Here is a 20,616-nt window from a genome sequence, read left to right on the forward strand (position 1 = left end):
CAATAAGCAGGAAATTATAGGCTGGTGCGCCTGACATCAGTAGTGCGAAAGATTGGAAGGTATTCTATGGGACTGGATATATGAGTACTTGGATAGACTGATTACAGAGAGTTAGCATGGGGCTTTGTGCATGGTAGGTCATGTGTAACCAATCTTATAGAGTTTTTTGAGGACTTTACTAAGAAAACTGATAAAAGCAGGGCAACAGATGTTGTCTACATGGACTTTAGCAATGCATTTGATAAGGTCTTGCATGGGAGGTTAATCAGGGAAGTTCAGTCGCTCGACATTCAAGATGAGGTAGTAAATTGGGTTAGATATTGGCTTTGTGGGAGAAGCCAGATAGTGGTAGCAAATAGTTGCCTCTCTGGCTGGTGGCCTGTGACTAGTGGAGTTCCACAGGGATCGGTGCTGGGCCCATTATTGTTTGTCATCTGGATGATGATGCAGTTAACTAATTCGGCAAATTTGCAGATGACACCAAGATTGGGGATATAGTGGACAGCGAGGAAGACTTTCAGAGCTAGCAGAGGAATCTGAACCAGCTGGGAAAATGGACTGAAAAATGGCAGATGGAATTCAATACAGACAATTGCAAGGTGTTGCACATTGGTAGGACCAAGCAGGGTAAGTCTTACACATTGAATAGTCGGGCAGTGAGGAGTGCAGCAGACTAAAGAGATCTGGGAATGCAAGTCCATAATTCATTGAAAGTGGCAGCACAGGTAGATAGGGTTGTGAAGTTTTTGGCACATTGGCGTTCATAAATCAAAGTAATGAGTACAGGAGATGGGATGTTATATTGAAGTTATATAAGACCTAATTTGTTTAGCCCTAATTTGAAGTATTGCACGCAGTTTTGGCCACCTACCTATAGGAAACATATAAATAAGCTTGAAAGAGTATAGAGAAAATTTGTAAGGATGTTGCCAGGACTGGAGGACCTGTGTTAGAAGGAAAGATTGAATAGGTTAGGACTTTATTCCTTGGAACGTAGAAGATTCAGGGGAGATTTGATACAGGTAGACAGTATTATGAGCGATATTGATGGGTAAATGCAAGTAGGTCTTTTCCACTGAGGTTGGGTAGGACTACAAATAAAGACTGAGGTAGGTCCCTCAATGTCGCAAAACAAAGGAGCTGGTTGTGGACTGCAGGAGGAATGGATCTGGGCTTGAGAGGTTGAACAGCTTTAAGTTCCTTGGCATAAACATCACCGAGGATCTCACGTGGTCTGTACATACTGGCTATGTGGTGAAAAAGGCACAACAGCGCCTCTTTCACTTCAGACAGTTGAAGAAGTTTGGTATGGGCCCCCAAAATCCTAAGAACTTTCGATAGGGGCACAATTGAGAGCATCCTGACTGGCTGTATCACTGCCTGGTATGGGAACTGTACTTCCCTCAATCACAGGACTCTGCAGAGAGTGGTGCGGACAGCTCAGTACAGCTGTAGATGTGAATTTCCCACTATTCAGGACATTTACAAAGACAGGTGTATAAAAAGGGCTCAAAGGATCATTGGGGAATCAAGTCATGCCAACCACAAACTGTTCTAGCTGGTACCATCCGGGAAGTGGTACTGCAGCATAAAAGCCAGAACCAACAGCCTCCGGGATAGCTTCTTCCACCAGGCCATCAGACTACTTAATTCATGCTGACACAATTGTATTTCTATGTTACATTGACTGTCCTGTTGTACACACTATTTATTATAAATTACTATAAATTGCATATTGCACATTTAGATGGAGACATAACGTAAAGATTTTTGCTCTTCGTGTATATGAAGGATGTAAGTAATAATTCAATTCAAGAGTGAAAGGTGAAAAGTTTAAAGGGAACGTGAGGGGAAATCTACAAGGAGTGCAGCTGTGATCTCCAAAAAGGCAAGGAAGACAAAGAGACCAGGCACATAGGAACACCCTGAAAATTGCTCTCCAATCCTAACTTGGAAACACATTGGTTGTCTTTCATCATTGCTGTATCTAAATTGTGGAACTCCCTTTCCAACCTCATTGTGGAAGTGCCTTCACCAAAGTGATTACAGTGGTCAAGATGACAGTAATTAGAGATGGGCGATAAATGGCAGTCTTGCCAGTGACTCCCAGATCCTAATAATTAATAATAAAATAAACATTAGTTCATCACAAAGATTGGGTCACATGTTCTCTTAAACCTTCTGTTCTAGGCATTTTGTATCATTAGAAATCTTGTACCTCACAGCCTTCTACTTGTGACCTAGATTTTTAGGCAATTAGATTAAAGATGACTTTTTGAATTGAACAGGATTTGAACCAAGCAATTCTATCTGGCTGTTCTATGTCAGGACTAGATCATGTAAAACAAAAAAAAAAATGAATATTAAAACAAATTTTAAAGAAGTTTCAAGATAGAAAGAAAAATAGGAGTAGGACTGCCATAGTGGAATTTGTTAAGTGTGTTCAGGAGCATTTCCTTGGGCAATATATGGAAGACCCTGCAAGGAGGGGGCAAAGATTAACCTTCTCTTGGGAAGTAGGGCAGGACAAGTGACTGTTCTGTTAGAGTGAAGGGGAAAGCTGGCAGGAGCAGGGAACCTCTTGCATGATGAGGGGTATTGAGGGTCTGGTCAGTTAAAAGAAGGAAGCATGGGCCAAGAACAGGCAGCTGAAATCAAGCGAATCCCAGGAGAAGTATTGGGGCTTTAGATATATACTTAAGAAGGAAATCGGAAGGGCAAAAAGGACACATGAACTAGGTTTAGGTTTAGTAAAGAAGATTAAGCAGAATCCTAAGCATTTATATTAAGTGCAAAAGAGTAACTAGAGAGTGAACAGGGTCCTTCAAAGACCAAAGTGGACTTCTTTATGTGGAGACGCAGGAGACGGGCAAGATCTTCAATGAATACTTCTGCTTAGAGTTTGTAGGAAAGATGCCATTAAGCTGGAAAGAATGCAAAGGAGATTTACTAGGATGTAGTTGAGATCAAGGTACTGAGTTATGCAAAGAGGTTGAGAACAGTCAAAGATATTTCATGACATATGTGACTGATGATAAACCTAATTCTAATATGAATATGAATATTGTGGACTGAAAGTGGGAAGGGGACAGGAGAGGAGGGGAAGCAGGAAGCACTAGAGAAAAATTCCATGAAAATCAATAAACCAATTGTTTGGAATCAAGTGACCTTGCCTGGTATCTCAGTTGTGCGTGTCTCTGCACCCACACCTCCACCCCTTCCACAGCGCTCTACTCTCACCATTCCCAGTATACTTTGCTCCCGGTAGATTTACAAACTTGCTCTCCACTCCACGTTGACAAATACAGTACTGTGCACTTGTGTGACAAACAAGGGAAAATCTGCAGATACTGGAAATTCAAAGGAAAACACAAAATGCTGGAGGAACTCAACAAGCCAGGCAGCATTTAAGGAAAAGAGTAAACAGGAGGGTGTCTGCCCAAAACATTAACTGTTTACTCTTTTCCATAGATGCTGCCTGGCCTGCTGAGTTCCTCCAGCATTTTGTGGTGACACACTTGTACGACACTTGTATCCATATGCCATTTTTCCAGCTCCTGCTGTAAGCTTTGATGGCCTTCCTCTTTGTCCACTGTACCCTCAATCTTGGTGTCATCCGCAAATATGTTGATCCAGTTTACTAGATTATCATCCAAACTGGTGATATAACTGATGAACAATGGACCCAGCACCAATCCCTGCAGCACACTACTAGTCACAGGCCACCAGTTAAGGAGGCAACCGTCTACTGCCACCCTCTGGCTTCTCTCACGAAACCGTGTCAAATCCAATTTAGTACTTCATTTGAATGCCAAGCGACTGAACTCTCTTGACCAACCTCCCTTGTGATTGCTACTATCTAGGTAGACAACATTCACCGCCTTTTCTTCATCATGCACATGGCCAGGTTGACTATCCCTAATCATTCCCTGAGCCGAAGGGCCTGTTTCTATGCTCTTTGACAATCAAGGATGATAGTCTATCTCAGTACTCCCATATTCCTGCTCTTTTGCCCATATACTCAGAAGTATGTTTGTGTCTAGAACTTCCAAAATTAATTTTTAAGATACAGAAAAATATAAATAATCTCAGCACAAGAATGGTTGTTTGGCAATAATTAATACCACGCTGTTTGAAATTTTATTTACACTTTGTGACACACACCCTAGCATTCCTTGGTGACATCTTGCAAGTTCCTGTGTTAAGTATATTTTTTGCTGAGTCGTTTGGTAATACAAAGCTTCCAGATGAGTAAGGACACTTGGACAGCAACATCCATCTAACTCAATAAAGGCTACTTGTTTTATCCTGTTCACTTTTCTGCATCATTGAGCACTGAGCTTTTAACCACAAAATTCTGGATTGAAAACATAATCCCAAAATGTTGCAGGATTTTTTTTTACAGTATCTTACATTTATTATAAAATATTATAAATAATCATAAATATTAATAAGCTGGAAGATCGTACCCTACTAGATTTCTTATAACTGTTGAGTGTCAGACTATTAAAACAATAGACACCAAAGCAGAGGGGTCCCCAGCAGCACACTATTCATCATCCAGACAGCAGTGCTCTCACTGAAATCAAGTCTATAGCTATTGTCAGCCTCCTAGCAGAAAGAAAGGATTTGGAAATTTCTCTTCATATGAAAAAAAATCATCTCACACTCTATTGTTACATTGCATAATTCAGCAGTGGATACTTTCTCAATGCAGGGCACCTAGTTGCAATACATTTTGGTGTGAAAATTGCCTGCACTAGAGGACTTCAGCTACGAGGAGAGACTGGGTAGGCTGCGCATGCTTTTCCCTGGAAGGAGGAAAGCTGAGGAATGACCTGTTAGACTTCTATAAAATTATTAGTGGGTTAGACATCAGAATCTTTTTCCCATGGTAAAGGTATGATAAACAAGAGGACTCAACGAATAAACTCTTCTCAGGCTTCAAACTGGGTACTGGTATCAATTATCACCAACATTTCAATGACAAACTCTGCCATCTTTTTCAAGGATGATGCCTGGGTAAATCTAGTCCAGTGGTAGTTATACTCCCACAGTCCATCCCTCCTGATTGGTTAGTCCTCAGCTAGCAAGGTTTCTGCTCTTCCAGTTTGTTTACAATCAAATTCCATTTCTTACTTAGAGCGAGACCCTCGCCTTTGTTAAAATTCTTTTCCTCTAGTTTTATTTCAATGGCTTCCTTTACCCAGGTGGTCCCAAAGCCATTGGCACAGGCATCATCCCTGAAAAAGGTGACAGGGTTTGTCATCGAAACATCAGTTATAATCAATACCTGTGCCTAGCTTGAAGCCCAAGAGGAGTTTATTCATCATATAAACTGCTGGAGTCAGTTATCAAAGATGTGATAACAGCACATTTGGAAAGCAGTGAAATCATCGGACAAAGTCAGCATGGATATGTGAAAGGAAAATCATGTCTGACGAATCTCATAGAAGTTTTTGAGGATGTAACTAGTAGAGTGGATAGGGGAGAACCAGTGGATGTGGTATATTTGGACTTTCAAAAGGCTTTTGACAGGGTCCCACACAGGAGATTAGTGTGCAAACTTAAAGCACACGGTATTGGGGGTAAGGTATTGATGTGGATGGAGAATTGGTTAGCAGACAGGAAGCAAAGAGTGGGAATAAACGGGATCTTTTCAGAATGGCAGGCGGTGACTAGTAGGATACCGCAAGGCTCAGTGCTGGGACCCCAGTTGTTTACAATATATATTAATGACTTGGATGAGGGAATTAAATGCAGCATCTCCAAGTTTGCGGAAGGCACGAAGCTGGGTGGCAGTGTTAGCTGTGAGGAGGATGCTAAGAGGATGCAGAGTGACTTGGATAGGTTGGGTGAGTGGGCAAATTCATGGCAGATGCAATTTAATGTGGATAAATGTGAAGTTATCCACTTTGGTGGCAAAAATAGGAAAACAGATTATTATCTGAATGGTGGCCGATTAGGAAAAGGGGAGGTGCAACGAGACCTGGGTGTCATTATACACCAGTCATTGAAAGTGGGCATGCAGGTACAGCAGGCGGTGAAAAAGGCGAATGGTATGCTGGCATTTATAGCGAGAGGATTCGAGTACAGGAGCAGGGAGGTACTACTGCAGTTGTACAAGGCCTTGGTGAGACCACACCTGGAGTATTGTGTGCAGTTTTGGTCTCCTAATCTGAGGAAAGACATCCTTGCCATAGAGGGAGTACAAAGAAGGTTCACCAGATTGATTCCTGGGATGGCAGGACTTTCATATGAAGAAAGACTGGATGAACTGGGCTTGTACTCGTTGGAATTTAGAAGATTGAGGGGGGATCTGATTGAAACGTATAAAATCCTAAGGGGATTGGACAGACTAGATGCAGGAAGATTGTTCCCGATGTCGGGGAAGTCCAGAACAAGGGGTCACAGTTTGAGGATAAAGGGGAAGCCTTTTAGGACTGAGATTAGGAAAAAGTTCTTCACACAGAGAGTGGTGAATCTGTGGAATTCTCTGCCACAGGAAACAGTTGAGGCCAGTTCATTGGCTATATTTAAGAGGGAGTTAGATATGGCCCTTGTGGCTACGGGGATCAGGGGGTATGGAGGGAAGGCTGGGGCGGGGTTCTGAGTTGGATGATCAGCCATGATCATAATAAATGGCGGTGCAGGCTCGAAGGGCCGAATGGCCTACTCCTGCACCTATTTTCTATGTTTCTATGTTTCTATATATGTCGGGAAAGCACTAGATCCTTTTTCAAGAAGGCATAAGTTTAAGATGGGAGGAAGAGGGTTTGAGGAGAAAGTTTTTTTTTCTGGAGTAATCAGTACCTGGAACTCAGAGGAAAAGAAATCACATGCAGTCATTATATTTGAAAGTGGTGGGACGGAGATATATCTTTACCAAAGGGGGTGTAGGGTGCTCCTTCCCCACTAGCCTGCAGGTCACCTTTAGGCAAGGTGTAGCACCTGCTTAGCCCCCCCCCCCCCCAAAAAAAAAATCAGGGTCATGTGAAGCCATGGAAGCAGGTGGTGGATGGTTGTAAGAGCAGCTCGTACATATCACAATTCCTGGTTATGCAACCACGGACGCCAGGCAGATGATGTTTGAAGAGTATTGATAATGGCCGGGGTCACCTGTCTTGTAAAGGTGCTGCCCAGAAGAAGGCAATCGCAAACCACTTCTGCAGAAAAATTTGCCAGGAACAATCATGGTCATGGAGATCATGATCTCCTATATCATATGACACGGCACATGACAAACAAATGAATGTTATACTTAAGTAATATTAGGTATTTGAATAAAAGGATACAGATAATACTGGCAAATGGAATTCGTGTAGATGGGCTAAAAGAACAAAAGAGCCTATTTCTGTGCCATTCTGATTATAATTAACAAGAAGGGCCCTTCACACATTGCCTTTTAGGAGTGGTTTAATTTATTAAATTCTATTTGTTTTGACTTTATTGAACAGAAGTAGTAAATAGATTTCAAAAATGTTTTGAAGCAGTGAAAAACATTTTCAAAAAGTAAGGAGTAGATTTCTGCTGCTGTCTGATGTAGTTTGGCTCCAGAAATACAACCTGGATGTGACAGGTTGCTAAAATAAATAGCACATTGTAACAAAAAGCAAGTATTATTCAGTTTCTACTTGAAGTGGTAATTTGAAAGCCAGCCAGACTTTATTGTGAAGACACGCTGTCATTCTGTAAGCAGAAAATTGTCTCTAGTTCAAGTAAAGATCTTGAAATAGAATAAAATGATTATTGGATGTTACTTTTCAAAAAATTGAGAGGAAGATGAAAAAGGAAATTTTCCTGGATCTACAGCTAACTGCTCTGGATTCCCTGATCAAATGCTGTAAAATCAGGCAAGGCAGAGTGCACTATAGTTAAAGGAGCCGATCATTTTTCTCTTTATTTATCTAACTGGGGTAGCATCAAGTAAGTTCCTCAGCAGGTGTGTGTTTCATCTCCCCTTATCTTTGAGTGTTCACTGCATCAGATGATTTAAAGAGTACAATCAAGGAAATTCTTTTTATATGACATATTATTAAACGTATTAAACCTCTGTGAAGCAGATTTTTCATAATTCCTGGCATGGAGGCCATTTGACCCATCGAGACTGCCATTTACAATGCAATTTATAGTATTAAGGTGGAAACAGCATTTAATTCTGCACTATTACTCCAACTAGCTGTAACCATGAGGGAAGCAAACTGTGAAAAATGTAGAAACAAAATACTATTTCTGTGGGTTGTACTCTCAGTGAAAAGCTAAAAAATTATTATTTTATCTTCCATTATTAACTGACGGTAGACTCTCACAAGATTTAGTCTGTGTTCAAATTTTTTCATGTGTAAAGAGTAAATTCTCAAAATAATTTTTTTCATTTATCAATGATTATGGCTGGCTGAGCATGCTTTTTTCCCCCTTAATATAAAACTCTCTGAAGCATAAACACTTTTAAGTATTTTGCTAGCAAAGACTTCCTCTGCTTGGTGATAGTCCCCCTACTTCGATACCAATCTCTAATTTTCATTGTCCCTTTTACTCAGAGTCTGAACCCTTCAGGCTCTAAACATGGAGCAGAATCCCAGAAAATCTTGGGTGCTGGACCTTCAAAGACATTGAGGGAACACATCACAGGTCATATTGTTCTGTGGTGGCTTCCAGGAAGAGTGGTTTGGCTGTCAACCAGTCTACACTAAATGCTGGCATGGTCCTTCCGGTTGCATAAATGTACGTATATGTTTTATGAGGATAATAGTAAGTTAAGCAGCTTTCAGAAGTGACAACAGGGTGGATGTTACACTACAATAAAAATGCTGTACTTCACCATTTTTGAATTATACTTGGGCATCCAAATGATTTGCAGTTTGATCTTTTGTCATCGTAGCGCTATAAATTTCTGCATTGCATGCTGCCAGCTGAAGCACTTGCTCTTCAATCGTAATAAATTCAGAAATGCAGACTTGTGGCTAAATCAGCACATTTTAAGCAGTTTAATCCTGTCAAGATCTTAATTTCTTTGAAAGATGAACATGCTTAGATTTGTCTTTGTATTTATAAATAATAAACTGCTGTGCAGTTTGTTCAGAGTACAGGAAAGAAATGACAGAACATGCAAAAGAGATTTAGAAAGACACTGCCAAAGGAGAAGAAATGTGGCTGTGAAGAAAGATAAGCCAGAGCAGTTTCCTGAACAGCTTAACATGATTAGAGCCAACATAAGCATGATTCCAAGAATGAATGGGTTAACATATGAGGAGTATTTGGAAGCTTTGGTCCTATACTCAGCAGAAATTAGAAGAATGCAGGTGGATCTGATTGAAATGTAACGAATGTTGAAAGGACTCGCTCAGGTGGATGTAGAGAGGATGATCCCTATTGTAAGGGTATCCAGAACTAGAGGACACAGCCTCAAAATTGAGGGGCAACCCTTTATAACAGAGGTAAGGAGGATTTTTTTTTTAGCCAGAAAGTAGTGGATCCGGGGAATGCTCTGCCACAGACTGCGGTGGAAGCCAAGTCCGTGTGTATATTTAAAGCTGAAGTTGATAGTTTCCCGACTGGTCAGAGCATCAAAATTATGGCGAGAAGGCAGGTATATGGGGTTGAGTGGGATCTGGGATGGAATAGTAAGCAGATTCGATGGGCTGAATTCCCTAATACTACTGCTCCTATGTCTTGTGGTCTGTGAAAGGGAAATTACGTTAGATTTTTTTTTTTGTTTGGGAATGTAAGTAAATATAAATAATTTTCTCATAATATATTTATATTTTTCTCTAGAGCTTTAACAAGATTTTGCATAACCTACAATCTCATGGAGATGTGTGTATTAGCAAGGGAAGGATTGGTTAATGGGCAGAAAAAGATGTGCCACAAAAGTTGGTTCTTAAGTCTCAGCTGTTTGTAATCTGATGGCCAGTTATAATGTATTTAAGTTTTCTTATAATACAAAAGTTAAATGGAGACAGTAAGCTTGGAGGTGGTGGGGCGAGGGTACTTGAAGTATTAAATGAATGGGCAAGAGGTGCATGCAAATCTAAGATACACTTTTATTAAAAAGTTTTAAAATGGTAAACAGTTATTAAATTTTCTTGTTCTGTCTGAGAAATGTGGATATCCTTGTACAAGCAACAAAAGATAAGTATCTAGGTACAACAAGCAAGCCATCAGGAAAGCAAGCAGTATGTTTTTTATGAGGGGTTTGCGGTGCTTGATACTGAAAGTCTTGCTTCAAGTTCATAGAATTTTGCTGAGATCATAGGACGTAGCTGTTTTAGCCTCTTTATTTTGGGAGACGTACAGGTCGAAATTCTCTTGTCTGTCACCCTCGGGACCTGAATGGTAAGTGGCCACAGAAAATTCAGTTCAAAGTTCAAAGTAAGTTATTATCAAAGTACATACTGGATATGTCACCATATACAACCCCGAAATCCATTTTCTTGCAGACACACTCAGTAAATCCATTAACCATAACAGAATCAACGGGCGTACATCCTGTGTGCAAAAGACTACAAACTGTTCAAATAGAAAAGGAAAGAAATAATTAATCAATCAATTAATTAATGGGTAAATAAATAACTAAATAGATAGACAAACAAGTATGCAATAAGCATTGAGAATGTAAGATGAAGAGTCCTTGAAAGTTAGCCCATAGGTTGTGGGATCATTTCAATGATGGGGCAAGTAAAGTTATCCACTTTGGTTCTTGAGCCTGATGAATGAGGGGTAATGACTGTTTCCGAACCTGATTTTGGGTGGCAGGGTTCCCTGAAGATGGATGCGGCTTTCCTACAATAACACTCCATATAGATGTACTCAGTGGTGGAAAGGGCTTTACCTGTGATGAACTAGGCCATATCCACTACTTCTGTAGGATTTTCCATTCAAGGTCATTGGTGTTTCCATACTATGCTGGAGTGCAGCCAGTCAATATACTCTCCACCACACATCTATAGAAGTTTGTGAGTTTTAGATGTCATACCAAATCTTCATAAACTTCGAAGGAAGTTGACACACTGCCGTGCTTTCCTCATAATTGCACTTGCGTTGGGCCCAGAACAGATCCTCCAAAATAATACACCAAGGAATTTAAAGTTGCTGTCACTCTCCACCCCTGATCCCCCAATGAGGACTGGCTCATGGACCTCTGGTTTCCTCCTCTGGAAGTCAATAATCATCTTCTTGGTCTTGCTGGCATTGATTAAGAGGTTGTTGTTGTAGCACCACTCCACCAGATTTTCAATCTCCCTCCTATATGCTGATTCATCAGCAAACTTGAATATGGCATTGGAGCTCTGCTTAGCCACACAGTCATAAGTGTAAAGTGGGTAGAACAAAGGTCTAAGCACACACACTTGTGATGCCCCTGTGCTGATGGAGATGCTGTTGCCAGTCTGAACAGACTGAGGTCTGCCAGTGAAGAAATCGAGATCCAATTACACAAGGAGGTATTGAGGCCAAGGTCTTAAAGCTTATTTATTAGTTTTGAGGGGATGATAGTATTGAATGATGAGCTGGAGTTGATAAGCAGCATCCTGGCGTATGCATCTTTGCTGTCTAGGTATTCCAGGGTTGAGTGAAGGCCAATGAGATGTCATCTGTTGTAATGGTTGGCAAACTGGAGTGGATCCAAGTCCCTTCTTAAGCAGGAGCTGATATGTTTCATCGTCATCCTCTCAAAACACATCATCACTACTGGACAATAATCATTGAGACAGGCTACCATATTCTTCTTAGATACCGTTATGACTGAAGCTTGCTTGAAGCATTTGAGTACCTCAGACTGCCAAAGCCAGAAGTTAAAAATTTCAGTGAACACTCTAGCAAGTTGATCAGCACAGGTCTTTAATACTCGGCCAGGTACCCCATGTGGGCTGGATGCTTTCTGTGGGTTCACCCTCGTGAAGGATGTTCACAAGTTGGTCTCAGAGACTGAAATCACAGGATCATCGGGGGCTTTGGAATTTGTGATGGATCCTCCATGTTTTGACAGTCGAAGCAAGCATAGAAGGTATTGAGCTGATTTGGAAGCAAAGCCTTGTTGTCACCTAATTTAGCATTTAAGCCCTGCCACAACTGTCGTGCATCTTTCATTGATTCAAGTTTTGACCAGATTTGTTACTTCACGTGTGAGATGATTTTCCGGAGATTGTATCTGGACCTCTTGTAACTTTCCTGGTTGCCAGACTTGAATGCTTCTTATCTGGTCCTCAGCAAATTGCGGATCTCATGGTTCATCCAGGGGAAGGTGTTGAATGATTTTGCAGGGCACCCTCGTCTACAACCGTTTTTATAAAGTGGTGACTATGGTGTATTCACTTAGATCCACAGATGAGTTCTTGAACATGGCCCAGTCCACCAACTCGAAGAAATCCCATAACCACTCCTCTGCCTCCAGTGACCACCTCTTTCTTGGCCTTTTCTCTGAACCATGCTCTTTAGCCTCAACTAGTATGCAGGTAGGACAGCCGAGTGATCAGATTTCTCAAGATGCGATCTGGGCATGGAAATTCCCGTTGTCACATTCCTCTGAGGAGGAGCACTATTCTTTTAAAGAGTAGACCCTACCTGGGTCACATAACAGCTCTGAGTACTGTCTGTAACCACTGTTAATTTAGATCGCTGTTGACTGAGATTAAAAGAATTGTAGGTTAATTGCTACAGAATAGTACAGATCTTAGTTAATTTAGATTTTAGATTTTCATTATAATTACTTAATTAGTATGGATTCAAAGCATGCTGAACCATAGGCCTTCCTCAATCACAGGAAGTGGGAGTTTCAGCCTGATGGTTCCACAGCCCTATACTGCCCATTTTTACCTTTTACCCATGATTCGCAGACCATTAGTGTCTTGGTGGAGCCATTGTTTCTGCCTGCTCTTGCATCATTGAACTTATCTCCACATAATGCGACTCTGCCTTGTTACCTTTCCGTGGACTCTGTATTACAAACGTACTTTGCCAACACTCCCCAGTTTTTATTCTCCACCACATCGATGACTGCATTGGTATTACCTCCTGCACCCATGTGGAATGGCACTTTCATGACTTTCACTACCTACTTACAGAAAATCATTCTTTGTCATATCTGCAACAGGATCCTACCAGCAGCCACATCTTGTCTTAACCCAACCTTTTCTGCTTTTCTCTGGGGCCACTCTCTCCGTGACAACCTATATCAGTCATCCTTCCTCACCCACCCACCCCTCTACTTCCCCAGGCACTTTCTCCTGAAACGGTGGGGGTGTAACACCCTCCTCCCTCACCACCGTCCAGGGACCGGAACAACCCTTCCAGGTGAGGCAGAGGTTTGCATGTACCTACCCCAATCTTGATTACTGTGTCTGGTGCTCCTGATTTGCCCTCTTCTAATCAGTGAGACCAAGTGAAGACTGAGCCACTGTTTTATCGAGCACCTGCATGTCCGCCCTAACCATTTGGAGCTCCTAGTTGCAAAACACGTTAATCCCCCTCCCCACTCCCAAATGAGTCTGTCTGTTGTTGCCTTCCTCCGCTACCAGGGTAAGACCAAATGCAAATTGGGAGGAATAGCTGCTCATGCTACATCAGCGTATCCTATAATCCCAGTGGCATGAACATGACCTGCTCCCTATCTGTCCAGTTTTTTCTCTCATGTTCATCTATTCAGTTCCTCCTGCACTCAGCCAATTCCCTCCAGTCCCCACTCACACTGATACTTTGCCCCTTCACTTACTTCAATCAGCTAGATATTCCATCTGCCCACCCCATCTCCCTATTTGCTTCACTTTCCTTTCCTACCAGTTTCCATCATCTGCAGCCCATTGTTGCCTCCATCTTTGTCCTCTCAGCCTCTGTTGCTATTTCATTTCTTTTTGCTATTTGTCCATTTACCTACCATTCCTCCTTACCTGAATCCATCTATCATTGTTCTGTCCCTTCTCATCAGCTCTTTATACTGGCTACCTCCCCTGTATTCTTTCAATCCAGATGAAGAACCTTGATCTGAAACGTCAACTGTTCATTTCTTTCCAGACATGCTGGGTGAACCGTTGGGTTCCTCCAGCAATTTTTTTTACTCCAGATTTCAGCAGTCTTGTATGCTTCAAGATTGAGGTATTTGCCGAAGATTCACTGATTTGACTGGTTTAATTCCTAGGAAGCAGCCTGCCCTATGAGGATAGATTGTGCAGAATGGACTAAGATTTTCTGGCATTCAAAAAAATGACACATGAGTTAGAAAGATCATCACAGGACGAACCTGTCAGGGTTGGCATAAGCGATTGGCTGGAGGGTTAAAAGATGGAGCATTGTCTCAAAATAAGACTTCCATTCAGGAATGAGATGGGAAGAAATGCCTTTACCTAGAGAACAGTGAATATTTGGACTACTCTACCCCAGATCACCATTTATTGCAGATTTTTGGATATCATGCCCCTCTGTCTCGGGGAATTGAAGGATATGAGGATCAGACAAGAGGATGGTGTCGAGGTGGAAAAGCAACTTTGCTGTTGTTGAATGACGGAGCAGCTCAAAAGGATGCTTAGCTTACTCCTTCTCCAATATCACATGTTCTCGTACCCCAAGAAGACTATTTTAGTCTTTCCTATAAGTGAATACCCTTCATTGCTGGTAACATTTTTGTGATTTCTCTTTGCCTTTACTCCAGAACTTTTCTTTTTTTTTGAATAGGGAAATGAAAACTATTCCTAAGTGTGGTCTAACAGACTTTCTATATGAATTTAATATTGATCTTCTCTTTTCCTATTTCCAAATCTTTGCTTCTCTGTCACATTTAGCTTTTTCTCTTCCATTGGTGAAGGACCATTCCATTACTCTAGCCAAAATAAACCACACTTTGTTGGATTGAATTATCTATGTCATTTATGTGTCCATAGCCAGCTGGTGGCGTAGTGGCATCAACGCCAGACTTCGGAGCGAAGGCTCCTGAGTTCAAATCCAGCAAGCTCTCTTGGCACGCTTTCCATCTGTGCTGGGTTGAGCGTCGAGCTAGCAACTCTGCCTTGTAAAAGTAATAAAGCCTGCTAAAAAAACGCCGTCATGACGGCGTCCCAATGACTCCACTTGGACTTAAGGGCTTTCTTCTTCTTCATTGATGTGTCCATTCTTCAGGTTTGCTTTTGTCTTCCTCTTTTTTTTTGTGTAATCCTCTTCATTATCAGTTACTCCCCACTCCCCATCACCATCAATCTCAAAGTTTGCTGTTATTTCCTAATTTCAACACTAAAGTTTGCTCGGATTTCCAGCATCTGCAGATTTTCTCTTCTTTGTGGTTTGATCAACACTAAAGCGTTTGATTTCTGAGTTTAGATTACTTGTGTAATTAACATATTGATGTTGATGGAAAGCTTCTTCATAACTTTTGCCAGCTAGGGAAGTTTATCTTACTCACTAGGCTCTGTTTTTGTACAGATAGTCTAGACTGGAATCTCGGCATTACTGAATTATGTATTTTAAGACTGTAATGTAATGAGGTTAAATAGATTTTTATTTTGAGGGTTCTACTTAGTGATCTTTGTTCCAAAAATATTGAACCCTCATTGACTTTATTGTACTGTATTTTAAGATAACAAATTTCAATTTAAGATCAATTAAACATGATTGTTTTTCCTAACTCTGCTTGGCACACAACCCTAAGCCACGTCGAGCTGGGAGCTTCCAGCACAGCTAGAATGCAGACTATGCATTGTCAATGTGTTACCAAGGATGCAGCTGATATTATCTTCATCTCAGATAGGATACTGCCAGAGCTAGTTCCCATGGAAGAGTTAATACACGATAGTGAAAGATTGAAAGATTATCAGTACTGGCTGGTTCTCTTAATGGGTGGATAATTCCTCTTGTAGTTTATTTTAAAAGTAATTTTCTACCTGAATTTAAGTTTCAATTTAGTGTAAATTCACTTAAACTGTGAAACAGTGATTATGCTAAGACATTGAAACAATGGAAAGGGAGAACATAAGAACATGAGAAATTGGAGCAGGAGTAGGCCATATGGCCCATCGAGCCTGCACCACTTCTCATTAAGATCTTGGCTGACCTGGCCATAGACTCATCTCCACCTGCCTGCCTTTTCCCCATAACCCTTCATTCCCATACTATGCAACTACTTGGGAGTTGAGATGGTGTCATTGTGTTTTTCATTAGAACAATGAATTCTTAGAAGATATTTAGTAATTTCAGAATTGTGTTATCAAAAAGAAGTACTCCGGCTGAAATAAAGGTGGTCTGCAAATTTCGAAACTATTGAAAATAAATTGCAAGTAGAAGGTGAAGGCCACTACAGCAAATAAAAGAAAAATCATGAAAATATTTGAAACAGTCTATATAGGAACTTAAAATCATAAGATATGGGAGAAAAATTAGGCCATTAACCCCATTGAGTCTGCTCTGCCATTGATCATTGCTCAGTTTTATTTCAATCCCATCTCCCCACTCTCCCCACCTGACTGAACACTTACAGGCAAATGAGTGCAAATTGCTTTAACTTCAGTTGCAGGTAAAATAAAACCTCACTTTAAAAACCACCTTTAATGACTTTGTTTTGCTCAGTTCATTGTTATGTAATCAAATCTTCTCTCTTCCTATAGCCATTTGGTGTGAACCAGCCTGGGCCTTATATCATGTACACAACAGCAGATGCCAATGGATATCTGAAGAATGCATCAGGTGGGTACTTGAAGCTCAAACCTAATGTAACTTAAATTGTGAGCGTAGTTTGAAGTAATTTTAATAATACAAATTAGTGGGAAAACAGAAATGAGTAAGGGTGAATTGAACACAGTGAATGGCAGTGCTGGCTCGAAGGGCCGAATGGCCTATTCCTGCACCTATTGTCTATTGAACCAATATACCAGGTGATAACGCCGTAAGAGAATTCTAGATATAGGTCTTATAACATCCTGGCTGTTGTAATGTCAGAACTTGTTGCTACTCTAAGCCAGCCTGTTCCGAAACTATAATGACATTTGCAAAAAAATATAAAAATGACCTAAGTACTACCTGCAAAGAAAAAGCAAGGCAAGTCCAATCCAGCTCAATACTGCTCCATTATTCTATTCTTACCCATAAGCAAAATGGCAAAGGTACTGTTGGCAATGCTCAGTTTTGTTTCTTTAGATTATGAAGACACGCAGTCCTCTTTTATTGTCATTTAGTAATGCATGCACAAGAAATGATACAATATTTCCTCCGGTGTGATATCACAAAACACAAGACAGACCAAGACTGAAAAAACTAACAAAACCACATAATTATAACATACAGTTACAACAGTGCAACAATACCATAACTTGATGAAGAACAGTCCATGAGCACAGTAAAAAGTTCAAAGTTTCTCAAGTGTCCCACATCTCACGCAGACGGGAGAAGGAAGAAAAACTCTCCCTGCCATGCCCGACCACAGTCCAACTCTGAGTCGTCCGAAAACTTCGAGCCTCCGATCAGCTCTCCAACACCAAGTACCAAGCACCATCTCTATCCGAACGATTCAACCTCAATCTCAGTCACCCACAGCAGGCAAAGCTGGGGATTTTGAGGCCTTCCCTCCGGAAGATTCTCGATCACGCAGTAACCACAGCAGCGAACGGGCGTTTCAGAAATTTCTCCAGATGTTCCTCTGTGCTTTCACGTCTGTCTCCATCAAATCAGAATAGTCCATGGCCCCTATTTAACGAATACAATATAATTTTCACCGGAGGGCTGCACACTCGCGGCGCGTTGCTGTCTTTCTAGTAGAACCATCAAGTTCAAGCATTGATTCAGACTTGGATAAAAAAGCTGAATCCCAGAAATGAGGTTGGAGTAATTCCTTTTGCTGTAGAGGTAGTGTTTGAATAACTGTGACATCAAAGAACCTTGGTAAAATTGTTACATAGCAAATAAGGGAAAGATACATGAATGTTGAAGTTATACCAAGTATAAAGAAAGATGTTTGTAATTATTAGAGATCAATCTTATCAGCCCAAAACATTGCTACAAAAATTCTTCGACGAAGAGCTGCAACAGTGTGTACTATCTACAAGATACACTGCAACAACACACCAAAGTTCCTAAGCCAGCACCTTCCAGACCTTCAACCACTACCATTTAGAAGGACAAGAACAGCAGATACCTGGGAACACCACCACTTGGAAATCCCCCTCCAAGTCACTCATCATCCTGACTTGGAAATGTATCACTGTTCCTTCATTGTCACTGGGTCAAAGTCATGGAATTCCCTCCCTAACAGCACTGTGGGTATACCTACACCTCAGGGACTGCAGCTGTTCAAGAAGGCAGCTCATCACCACCTTCTCAAGGGCAACTATGGACGGGCAAAAAAAAACACTGGCTTAGCTGGTGACGCCCACATCCCATTACTGAATAAATTTTAGAAAATCATCCTGCATTTCTTAGTAACTTTCTGCAATATTTTTGTTTCTGTAGGAAACCAGTCCCCCTTACATATCATAAATTTAAGTCATATGATTCAATTTGAGTCTGTTGTCTATCTGTATACAGTTAATTTCTTCCTAATTGCCTGTGTCAGCCTGCACATTTCACCGAGTACTTTAATCATTTGATGTTCAATGAACTAAACCACAATGCTTTCAGCTCACATCATATTGTTCAGTTCTTTTTAACTGCTATCTCTGAAACCTATGCTCAGTGGTGTATCAATCCATCTGCTTCAAAACAACGTTTATATTCTTAAGCTCAGTGATAATATTGACATGTTTAAGTTTGCATTTTTCACACTTTGATCATAAGTGTTCATTGGTAAGCTAGAGAAAGTTGTAAAATTGGTCAGCTCCATCTTGGGTATTAGCCTCCATAGTACCCAAGACGTCTTCAAGGAGTGTTGCCTTAGGAAGGCAATGCCTATCATTAAGGACTCCCATTATCCAGGACATGTCCTCTTGTCATTGTTACTATAGTGAAGGAGGTACTGAAGCTTGAAGGCACACACTCAGTGATTCAGGAACAGTTTCTTCCCCTCTGCCATCTGCTTTCCAAATGGACAATAAACTAATGAATACTTCCTTACTTTTATTATTTATGTTTTTGCACTGTTGTTAATTTAACTGTTTAATATACATATATATACTTACTGTAATTGATTTACTTAATTATTTTTTCTATATTATCGTGTATTGCATTATCCTGCTGCCACTAAGTTAACAAATTTCATGACATATATTGATGATACTAAACCTGATTCTGATATAATGAAAATGTTACAGGACAAATGTACATCAATATACAGCATTGTTAGGCATCTAACCTAATTTAAATTAAGGCTAACAACACATATTACAATGCCACCTTAATTGTTTACACACACAGTACTTAATGGCATGAATAATTATGGTGATGATAATATGGATGTCATCGGTGCTTACTGCTATTGGGGCATAAATGAGGTACCAATTTGTGGCATTCACCTATGCCGGGGTAAACCCAGATATCCAGAAGCTGACTACCCAATTTGTTGTGCTTCTCCTGAAACGTTGCCACACTTGCACAGCACTAACTACTTTGTCATTGAAATAAATGTAAGAATATGATAGTTCAGTTAATAGCTTACTACGTACTGAACATCTGCAAAATTTTTGGTCTTTCCCAACTTAAGTACAAGGAATCTTCCTTCTCTGTTCCTTAGATAATAATTATTGTTGGAGATGTATAAAGTTTAACTTAGTCTCTAATGTTTCTCTTAACCCCATTTTATTTCTCTTTCTATTTCTTTAATTTTATTTTATGATTTTGATTTAAATGATTTTAAATATTGTAGCGAATGATTTCAAGGTCAGTCTCTACTCATCATAGAACTTTATAGCGTAGGAATGGGTCTTTTTCGCTCACCACTGCCGACCATGATGCCAATCTACACTGAGCCTATTTTCCTGTATTAGGCTTCTATCCCTCAACATCTCTCCCATGTACATGCCTGCCCAAATGTCTTTTAAATATTGTAATTGTATTGTCCTCTGCCACCTCCTCTGGCTGCTTGTTCCTGATAACTACCATCTTCTGTATGGAAAAAGTTGCCCCTCAAGTGTCCTTTAAATTTCCCCCTTTCAGGTGAAAACTGTGCCATCCATTTCTAGACTCCCTTCTCCGGGAAAAGGCTCTGACTATCTACTATGTCTATGACCGTCATAATTTTATAGACCTTTAAGGGCATTTGACAGCCTCCTACATTCTGGTGAAACTAAGCTCAGCCTATCCAGTTTCTACTTATATCTACAGCCCTCCATCTTGGTGAATCTCTTATGTACCTTCTCAATAGCAGGAGTTCCCAACTAACTTGAGGTCCATGGACCCCTCTGTTAACGGTAGGGGTACGTGGCATAAAAAATGGTTGAGAACCCGTGCTCTATAGCTACCACATTCTTACTGTAGTGTGGCGAGTAATCGTGAGAGTTAAAATTTAATTGGTTAAGAAGACAAGCAATAGCATGCATGAATATCTGCTGTGCTCTGCTTTTCTAATTTACAATAATAAGTTGCTCATAAATTCACAGAAGTTCTGTGGACTGCTGTAAATATGAATAAAGAAATGTTCAGTTGCCAGTGACTATAAAATTTCAGCAATTATCATTCTCCGTCAGTACCTTAGGGATAGTTAAATTAGTTTTA

At 40.6% G+C, this 20,616-nt stretch overlaps 1 protein-coding gene across 2 annotated transcripts in view; it reads left to right on the top strand.

Annotated features, from left to right (window-relative positions):
- Positions 1-20,616, top strand: part of itfg1 (integrin alpha FG-GAP repeat containing 1) — a 261,975-nt gene that overhangs the window by 206,795 nt on the left and 34,564 nt on the right. For both annotated transcript variants that reach the window (XM_072279639.1, XM_072279638.1), the window contains exon 14: positions 16,584-16,662. In XM_072279639.1, the coding sequence (XP_072135740.1) occupies positions 16,584-16,662 (79 nt within the window). The remainder of the gene's footprint in view (positions 1-16,583; positions 16,663-20,616) is intronic.

Source organism: Mobula birostris, chromosome 15 (assembly GCF_030028105.1).
Source record: "Mobula birostris isolate sMobBir1 chromosome 15, sMobBir1.hap1, whole genome shotgun sequence".
NCBI classification, from domain to species: domain Eukaryota; kingdom Metazoa; phylum Chordata; class Chondrichthyes; order Myliobatiformes; family Myliobatidae; genus Mobula; species Mobula birostris.